This window comes from Notothenia rossii (assembly GCF_949606895.1).
Source record: "Notothenia rossii genome assembly, chromosome: 6".
NCBI classification, from domain to species: domain Eukaryota; kingdom Metazoa; phylum Chordata; class Actinopteri; order Perciformes; family Nototheniidae; genus Notothenia; species Notothenia rossii.
The window spans coordinates 18519438-18529437 of record NC_136909.1 but is presented as its reverse complement, the minus strand read 5'-3'; the positions used below and the strand labels follow the sequence as shown (position 1 = coordinate 18529437).

The 10000-nt window shown below is 40.9% G+C and overlaps 1 protein-coding gene across 2 annotated transcripts; it reads right to left on the bottom strand.

The window, feature by feature from the left end:
- Positions 1-882: 882 nt before the first annotated feature.
- zfand5a (zinc finger, AN1-type domain 5a) lies at positions 883-8685 on the bottom strand. 2 transcript variants are annotated; one of them, XM_079689137.1, is made up of 6 exons: positions 8386-8685; positions 4605-4760; positions 3859-3961; positions 3661-3746; positions 2992-3120; positions 883-2831 (listed from the first exon to the last, which is right to left on the bottom strand). In XM_079689137.1, the coding sequence occupies exons 1-6, from the start codon at positions 8414-8416 to the stop codon at positions 2683-2685; spliced, it is 654 nt and encodes a 217-aa protein (XP_079545263.1). In that variant the 5' UTR covers positions 8417-8685; the 3' UTR covers positions 883-2682. The 2 variants fall into 2 exon arrangements, with proteins under 2 accessions (XP_079545263.1, XP_079545262.1); XM_079689136.1 differs by lacking the exon at positions 8386-8685 and adding an exon at positions 5010-5089.
- Between the last annotated feature and the right edge of the window lie 1315 nt (positions 8686-10000).

Below are 10000 nucleotides of genomic sequence, written 5' to 3'. Positions count from 1 at the left end.
GCACATATAAAAAGTGTGAATGGTGAAGGGTTTTTGTAGAGGTTGCAGTGTTTTGATTCTCCTCTCTTCCGTCACTGCAGTATGGGCACTCTTGTGTCCTCTGTTGTTCAAATATTTTGTGATTAACAATTAGAACGCTTGTGTTGTTGGTGACTAATCTGGATTCAGACGGCTTAATAAAAAATATCGAGTTTTATAACAAAGGTATTTTCACCTAGTATGCTTTGTGTAAATCCTCCGTTGTAAATTGTACTTTGGATTTGAGTCAGGACAATGTGATCTCTGTAGCTTTCTGTCACAGGGACATGAGCACAACTCAGCTGTCTGAGCAGCTGTCTCTGTGACGCCATCTGTGCATACACTCAGCCCCGGAGCTCCTAACAGGAGTGAGAAAACACATTGTCTTCAAAAACACACACACACACACACACACACATTATGCAAGTGCAGCATTAGCACAGCGTTAGCCTATAAAGCAAAACTGGAATGTTTTCTTCGAGGGTTCAGGGATTTTAACTTTATATGACCAAGACAAGGTTAGGAAAAAAATTAAAAAACACAAGGTCAGCCTATTTGAGATATTAGACGAGCTACTGGCATGTGGCTGGTAAACTATATCTTCTTCAAAGTTGACTCATTAACATATTGTGCTGATTCATCACTAACTTCACACTCCAACACAGCCTAAATGTATTAATTGTTTGATTGAATTAACATGTTTAGTTTGTTTAACGGATCGTCCCTTTGTCCTGCACAGAAAAGGCATTATAATATCCAAAACTGTTGGTAACAAATGGGTAAAATAGCCAAACACGCACCACCCAAAGTCCCTGAACATTGAGAAATAAGAAAATGGTGAGCTGTGAAAGTAAACACACAAAGAACTTTGGTAATGTCTCTCTGTACAGTTTTATTTACATGATACTATTCTGTCGTAATGCTGGATAGCAAGATTATATGTAATACATAAATATCAACACAGTTTGTTGTTTTTTCATTTTTTGTACAAATTTGCATATAACTAAGAATCAGAAAGGGAAAAACTCAAAAACGGATACATACATTTGTGTTTTAAATGAAAAACATCCTTACAGGGGGATACAAATAAAAGGTGGTGGGGGGCGGGGTTAACACAAGTCACAAACATACGTCGGGTCAATGTGTCAGGCAGCCATGAAAACACACCTTTGCACAGGAATCTGCACATGCACGCGCACAAATACACACTCACACTTTTCTACAGTGCTCTAAAGCAGACACACAGATCAATAGCTGTTAGACAGATGAGAAGTTACATCTAATCTTGGTATCTATTATTTTTCATAAATCTAGCTCTTGCATGCTCCTGTAGTTCTGTAAACATGTGCTGATAAACCGGGTAGCTCCACAGACAAAAGGTAGGGGGAACGAACACACACACACACACACACACACACACACACACACACACACACACACTGTGCTCACATAAATGTTCTGTTAGCGCATAAAAAAAAAGAAAAATCATGGTCACATACCCTAATTCCACAAATGCACTGAATACATGCGCTAACATCAGTACAATATTAATGGAAGAGAGAAAAAAAAAGCTAATATAACAAATAATTGTCTCTCCGCTAATAAAATATATGAAACCCTAAGTTGAGTGATGCCAAATATGTCTGGAACACTTACGCAGATGAAGAGTGACTCATGCATTTATCCCATTCATTCATGCCCCTCATTATTGTTCCTCAAATTCACCAACCAAACTGACAGAAAGGGTGCCATCCTCCCGTCAGACCACACGGCCCTGCACCAGGCGTCAGGTGGGGAACTTCTTTACACATTATGTCCATTGAAAATGTTCAGATTCAGTAAAACGTGGAGTAATTTGTTCGTCCCTGTCTAGCATGATACCTCCAGCTATAATGGAACAAAAGCCTCGTCACAATCAAACCGATTGAAGTCAACACACACACATGCTGATCAGAGGGTCACTGAGGCAGACTATCAAGATGATCCATTGTTCTGCTGGGGTTAGAGCTGATGAAAACAAATTAAATAGGGAAGACAACAAAGCTTAACACAGCAGCTGTGAGGTAGGTAAAGCCAGGAAAGACAGAGACAGGTAACAAAGCTCCTTGTGCATGGTGGGGGGTTGTATGCTCCTCCAAACGCTGACTGACTCCAGTACCAACGGAGCACAGGGCAAGAAGTTAAAAGGTTGAGGGAAATATTACTGTGGAGTCTGGACGCTTTAAAAGACCTGCTAGTGTCTGACACATGACAGGGTCTCGGTAAAATGGCTGTCTACAGTTTGGCACAAAATGGCGCCTGGTTTGGGTGAGAGGAGCACAGTCTATCCTGGACAGTTAGCCTGGGCTGCTCTTAATAAGACAATACATATTCTTAAAAGAAAAAATAAAGGACTTAACAGCGGCAAAGCCACACCACAGAAAGTAGGATAAAACCAAACTAATGAATTAATCATAAAAGGAGAAAAAGTGATCATTCATGCATCTCCCTCAGACAGATTCTTCTTTTTTTTCACCAAGATTTTCTTGAGGTTGTAATTTTGTAATTAATCAAGTCCTTTCAATCTTCACTTGGCAACTCATGCCAGTGCTCATTTCACACATTCTCCAGTCTTTGTCAAAGGTGTTGTTGTCGTTGTCGCTGCTGCTGTTAAATTAGTTAAATCTATATTCTCTGGATCTTGTCGGCCACCACCACGGGGTTCTCTTTACGAATCTTGGCAGCGGCCTCGGCCTTGTAATCATAGGGGCAGTTGTGCTTGTCGGAGTACCGGTGGATGCCACAGAACAGGTTTCCACAGCGACAGTCGAACCCTGGAAGCACAAAGGTCAGGGGTCAAAGCTAGAACAGGGGACGTGGATAACTGAACTAGAGTAGTACGAGAAAAACCCTTTTTCTTTTCCATCTTTAAGTAAAACAATTATCACAAGCTGATTCACTGAGCGGCTGCATGCCATGTACTTCTCTTCTCACCTGTAAGGCCCACCCTTTTGCGGCACAAGAAGCACCTATTCTTCTTGGGTTTAGGGGTGTCCCCCTTGCCTTCTTCACTGCTGGAAGAAGCTACAGGAGAAGGACTAGAAGCAGCAGGCTGGTTTACAACTACATAAAGGAAAGACAACAGGGGAAAATTAGTCATGCTCGCTTTAATTTGCCATTATCACATATCTTAAACAGCAGGAGCAGCAGATAAATTAGATGTATTCATTGCTATGCGAGACATTTAATCACACTGGCAACTAATATTGTGTGCTTTTGTCCGAACGACAGTGATGGGTGGGTTTCTTATCTCTAAATTGTCCCCTCTGGTTTTTGGCACAAAATGTTGCACTACTCTGAGAAATCTTCTGGCAGACGGCTTACAATCTGAGAATGCCCTCTGGTGTGGAGGTATTTTTAAACTGGTTTATTTTTAGGCCGCCTCTCTTTCTTGGAGGCTGTAAGTAAAACCAACAGTTGGGTTTGAGGTGTTCAGCGAAGCATAACAAATAAACTGTGGCAACATTAAGACCTACAGTACAAGGCAATATTTGCTTTAAGAAGTCTGCATGTGATTATTCACCTGTGTGTGTAGGTTTGTGTTGCCTGTATGTCAACTGCCAGCATGTTTATTTACTACAAGTGTGTTTATGTGTGTCTTACCAGGCTCTAGGGGTTCTGGCTTATCCTCTCTCGAGATACTCATCTCTGTCATTTGTTGAGTAACAGGAAGAGATCCTTGGACAGTTCTGAAGGTTTCAATAACAAAACAGGGATAAGCAAGAGACAATTAATCAGTTAGCAGTTCTTGCATTACAATTTGCTAGCTTCATTGAACAAAAAAACACAGCAAATACTGACCTAGACATGTCTGGCGAAGACAAAGGGGAGGCATCAACCTTGGCTAGACTGGCTTCTAGTCTCTGGATGGCTGAGGCCTCTAAAGTAGGACTACCTGCCGAGCCTGGGTGAGAACAAAGCACATTCCATTAGACACAACTCAGAAGAATATAATGACATTTGAAAATAATAAAGTAGAAAATAGAAACAATCAAAGGTGAATTCAAAAGAAAAAGCTTCATATATATTGCAAGAAAACCCAGAACAAACAGAGCAGTGCATTTTATTGATGTTGAAAATACTCATCTACCAAAGATTGACTATTTAAAATATGTTTATCTGATTTAAGTTAAGTTCCCCTCTCAAAGCTGTATTCTGATAATCATTCTACTCTTTGTAACTGCTTTTAAAATGGGTCTCAACAGATTGCTATTGTCAAAGCTTCACAGTTTGACCTTAGAAATGCCTGAAGGAGGGAACACCCACATAACCTTGAACACTATAATGAAGAAAACAGCTGTCTTTCATTACACAGAGTGGAAAAATAAGGAGGAGGGGCAGGGGATGGGGGCTGGGAAAATACACTGACTGGGCTTAAACTAGTGGTGTTTCAAAACAATGTCTATGCTTCCTTGAGTCCCTCCTTATCTTCCTTATCTCTTTAAGTAAATACATACTTTAAAGTACACATTTTCACTCAAGGCTTCTCGAATAATTTCAATGACATCTCCATCTCCATTTATCTGTTTTTTTGAGAACTGACTTACCCCTAGGGCTGCGGGGGCTCATGCGGTCGCTGCTCTGCTGCCGTGTCAGGTGATCCTTATAGCAGACGGAGCACATGCCATTGGTTCTCGGGTTGCCAAAGAAACCACAGCCAGTGGCACAAAGCACCGGGCTCTGGTTGGTCTCTTGGGCCATGTCTACAAGAATGAGAGAAACAGAGAGGATTTAGACTGACAGACGCACGAAGGGAGAACATTTTGCATCACAAACACCTCCATGTAAACTGAGGGCTGAATTGTTTCCGTCACAGGACACAATTTCCAGTGTAGACGCTGCCATCTTGCCAATCTCATTCCAAAGAAACGAGTTGCCGTGTCAACAAAGCCCGCAGATGGGAGTGATATTATGAAAATTCAAGAACAACATGCCTGGCTCGTTTGACTTGCCCTTTAGCCTGAATACAGTTATGAACGCTTCTCCGCTAGATCCAGAAAACAAACAGCCCTCGGTGTGTCTACTCAGCAGCTTGGCTGAAACTGGACTCTGTGCTGTCCTACGGCTCTGTTCAATGTTGTGTCCCCCTTTCTCCCACTCTCTCCTCCCCCACAGACCCCTTTCAAAATTCTTAGAAGAGTCTGTATGGCTTCTTAACATTTGACCCATTTTTCATTTTCATGTACATTTAGGAAAAGGTTTCATCAATTTCCATAGCTTGTCATTGTTTCGAAGCTGGCATCACTTCATATCTAGGGTTATTGTGTTATATGCGTCAGCATTGTGTGTCATGATAATTATGACCCAATATGACTCTTCACAATTACTAACACTTCCTCATCAGTGCATTCACGTCTTGACACAAAACAAAGCTCTGACTCACTGGCAGTATCTTGGCCAAAAACAGAACCAGAACAGTGACATAAACATACTGTTCTCACCACAAAGACACAAACATACTGTTCTCACTACAAAGACACACGATAGTGAATGAAAGGAGTAAAGTTTCTAGAAAGTATTGCCCTCCCTTCTGGTAATTCTTGCCCCACAAAACATTTCACTACCTCCCGACAAATACGCCCATAAACAAGTGTGTATGTGTGCGTAACTTGGCAAACCGTGTAGCCCTGTGACGTTGTTGTCCTGCTCTGCTGCAATGCAATACAGCAGGAAGTTGTGTAATGGGAGGCTCTGCCTTTGAAGCAACAGATCAAAAACACCTTGATGAATGAACAAACAGACAGACAGACAGACAGACAGACAGGAAGGCTTAGATTAGCTGGGTAAGAGGCATCCTGTCTGCCAGTCCTGCCCTGACTGTTTTACAAATAGTGATCGCCTGATACCAGACCTCCCCAGAAAAGAAAAACAACAAAGCCATCAGCGTACACATCAACACAACCATATTTTCCCCAGTAAACAACCTTTGGCCCTGTCGTGCTGTATCATGGCAGCTGCTTTCTTACTTGCGTTAGTGTGAAGCTTGTCTTTATTCTGGTCACGGACATAAACAGGACAGGCGACCTAATGTTCCAGGAAAGGCTGGCAGTTGTCTCAGAACGTCCTGTCATTTCACTCGAGGTACCCTGGCCTCCCCAACAGACTAACAAGTGCCATTAAATCTTGAGCTAACCAGCAACCCCTCCCCTCCGCTCTTTATCTATCTCTGCATGCTATCACTGGCGTGTCAACAAAGGGTTTCCTTGGAAAAGCCCACAAAGACCTTCTCTCCCTTTGCGTCACGTGTTCAACCGCTGACTGCTGAAAAACAGGACTAAAGACTGGGGTTGGTTACTACCGTGTAGATCAAAATGATGTATCTTTACATGCTAACATCAGTATCATTCTCTTTGACCCAAATATCTGTTAGTGACGTTGACAAGTACATTTGAACTGTAAGATGTAAGCTTAACGTCAATACCCCACAGTCCAGGTCAAGGTCTATGAACGGAATCAGCCCCTCAAAAGGAAGGATATCAATTCAAACGAAGACTACGTCACATCAGACGAGAAAAACAACAAGATAAAACAAAGAACATGACAAGGACTATGGCTGTGAGCAGATTAGCCGTGGCTGCTGACTTTCTGACACAAAGGAACAATGGACAATGTAGCTCAGCTGTCAGGTTTGGACCCAGCTGTCAGACAAACAGCAGGCACTTTAACCTAACCTTTACTGAGACCTCTCACAAACAAGGATAATGCAGGAGGTAAAACCACTCTCGAGTTACCCTTGTTTAAATACCCCTAGCTTTCAACCCGACATGAATACACTGCATGCACACTGGAGGAGTTTTTAATCTTTGATGATGAAATGGGGTCCTTTAGGGAGACAAGCACACATGATATGCATGAAAGATAACTGATTATTGTTGTAAATGTTGATGTCTATCCTCAACTTGATCTACACGAACCTACTTTGATAGCTTCATTGTGGCTTATGAGCATAACAAAAACACATAGCCTATCTTGTTTCATCAAACTGGCAGTAAGTTGAAATGTCATAAATATGTCATTTTGCAACTTAGAGTGTATTGTAAAATACTGAACATCCGACAGGGTAAGTCAGGGGGTTTCCAGCTACAGGGCAGATTACAAGCCACAATCATTCACCACCAACTTCCTTTCACAAAATATAAAAAGCACTCACAGCAATAAAATGTGAAAAGTAGTCTGATTCGATATTGTGCACTTTGGACTTTAAGCGATCCCTTTCATTTTAACCGCGGTCAACATAGCTGTGATAATGTGTAGCAAACAAAAGGGGAAGGCAGTGCTCCTGTATCACACACAGGCTTAACGTTAGCTCATATTTCAGGGCCTGCTGGGCTGAAAACTACTGAGTCACAGTGAAGGACAGAACAGAACAATCCCAGTTGGTTTGTTACAAGCAGCAACTTATTCTTTTTAAAAAAGCGACACACTGTTGAAAATGATCATTTTAAATAGTTAGGAAGGCACTAGTAATGATGTTTTCTGAAATAACCCACAGTCTAGACAGTGTGGTCTCTGCTCCCTTTGTTTCTTCTTTACTCCTTTGTCTGCAATCTCTCTGCTTCCTGTTTAGACATCGTTTTGTAGGAGCTACTTTTTCACCGTATTTTACATTATACGCATGTTCAACGTTAACAACCTCGACTAAATAATCACAATAAAGTACTTGAGTTGACTTGGTGGTTACTGATACTTTGTATTGTCCATCCTGTGTTTTTCTAAATTGTAATTTGAATAATTTCTATCTCTAATATTTTAGGAATGCCTCTTAATAAGTATTTTGCCATTTTCGGCCCTTTATTTTTGTTGTGACTATGTACGTTTCCCCTGTGTGGGACGATTGAAGGTTTTCTGATACTGATTAAGACCGAGCAAACGTCGTTTTCTCCCCAGCTAAAACTAACGCAAACACTAGGCAAACATGTTCTGGCAAGTTAATTGAATATTTAAGTAAATGTAGTACAATTCAGAACAGCACTTTCGTTCTACTTGTACATTCGGCTTATGCATTTTCTATTTCTAGACAGGAATTAGCTGGCTTTGGTTCCCCATCCCCCAGCTTGGAGCAAATAGAAAAACAGAGACAGCAACTAGCTATTGCTCCCTCCCTTGTTTTCCCCCTGAACCCAGACGGAGTCACGTTTGAAGGATTGTGATGACATCCAGTCAGGAGGTGTAGGTGATGGCATCTTCGCCAAAGACAAATAAAGCTTGTTTACCACACAATACCATCACGCACACATACACCCCCTGACCTTTCAATCCACCGTTAAAGGTCGCCGTGATCGACCCACAGTTTAGTAAATTAGTAAAAACACCCATATTGTTGTTTACCTCGGCAAGCTGAGCCACCTTCGGAATTCATCGTTGTTAAGAAAAAAAATTAATCCAAGATCTGCCAAAAATCGACGAAGTGTTCTCGCGATATGTCAGGAAAAGTAGCCTGGCAGAAGAAAAAAGGTCGAATGTTTCAGTTCCTCCCTAACGTCCTTTAGCTATTTCTAGCTGTGTTTATGTGGCGTTGTCCTTCGTGTCAGGCAGGTTTTAAGGTGGGTTTTAAATCTCCCTTCCTAGCCCTCCTACCTCTCTCTCTCTTTCTCTCTCCTTCTCCCGTCCCTTCTGGATGGATGTTTGTTTCCTTCTTTAGTAAGAGGAGTGGCGGATGATGTCACTGGTAAAATAACGTGTTCCCATTGGCTGACCGCGGAGAGACACGACTGAGGGAGGTTGTGCGCATGCGCATGTTGTTCATATCGCATAGCGTTTATTACACATCCATTCGTCATCCTCCTACAAGGCCACGAATCTTTTATTTATTTATTGAGTAATCTACCTAAATCAATGCATTCACATTTGTTGGTAGGGATATACAAATCTATTCTGTTACTATTGCTAATTACATATGAAAAATGTAATCAGTAACCGAAATTATCATATAAAAACTAATATATAAACTCAATATCAAATGCAATGCCAAAAACAAGGCTTTAACTTGGTTGTTTTCTATTAGAAAACAGAACAATGTGACCTTAGAAAAGAAAAGAGGCCATAATGATGAACTACAAGATTAGGTATCAGTCGAGAGTCGTTTCACTAAGTCTTTCAGGAAGTGTTGTAATGTGTGCGCATGTTTTTCTTAATATATTGTTCTTATTTCAAAATGTATTGTAATGTTATCCTGCTAGAAATGCCTATTTTTGAAAAATGTAGCAGTAATGATTGTATTTTCTTTATGTTACTGTAAAGGAACACAGTAGGCTACCTTTTTCTGTATCCTTATCACATATTCCTTTTACACATATATTGTTACTCCCCAAGCCTGCATATATTATGAATAGTAGTGCTGACATGACAGAATTGAAAAAAAAAAGTATGATTTAGAGGATAATCCCTTGGTAATGCCTCTTTGTTCAAGACTATGTCTGTCACAGGGCACTATTTGTTGTTAAAGCCTCGCCCCTCCTGCCACCTAGAATGATTATTTATGTCACAGGATCAAAACAAGATGTATACTTACAATGCTATGCAAGCCTGGTTGTTATGGGAGAATATGACGCTAGGCTGCTCACCCTCCCTCCTGCATACACACAAACAAACAAACACACAGACACACTCTATTGTTGTCATCGAGAGTGTAAACTTGTTTTCCGTGATGTAATAACAGACAAGAGCCAAACAGTAGTGTTGGGTAATACCAGGGGCGGGATCACATACTGATACCAATACTTTTTAATAATTAGTATTGGTTAATGTGCTTTCAATTATATGCATTTGCATAGGCCCATTCAAGTTTCCTTTGTAATGGGTGTATTAATGAATTTAATAACTAAAAAGCATTTTTTCCACCACTGTTTTTCTACTCTGTTATTGCAAGTTCAAATACAACCCTTTTCTACGGATGATATATATACTCTATATAAAACCTTTATTTAATCAGCTAATCTCGATG

Excerpts from the sequence above, each read along its gene's own strand:
- zfand5a (XM_079689137.1), bottom strand. The coding sequence starts at position 8,416 with ATGAATTCCGAAGGTGGCTCAGCTTGCCGAG. Across the intron at positions 3,121-3,660 it reads GCCAGAACCCCTAGAGCCTG|TTGTAAACCAGCCTGCTGCT; the intron begins GTAAGACACACA and ends TCCTTTATGTAG. Across the intron at positions 2,832-2,991 it reads CAAAAGGGTGGGCCTTACAG|GGTTCGACTGTCGCTGTGGA; the intron begins GTGAGAAGAGAA and ends TTGTGCTTCCAG.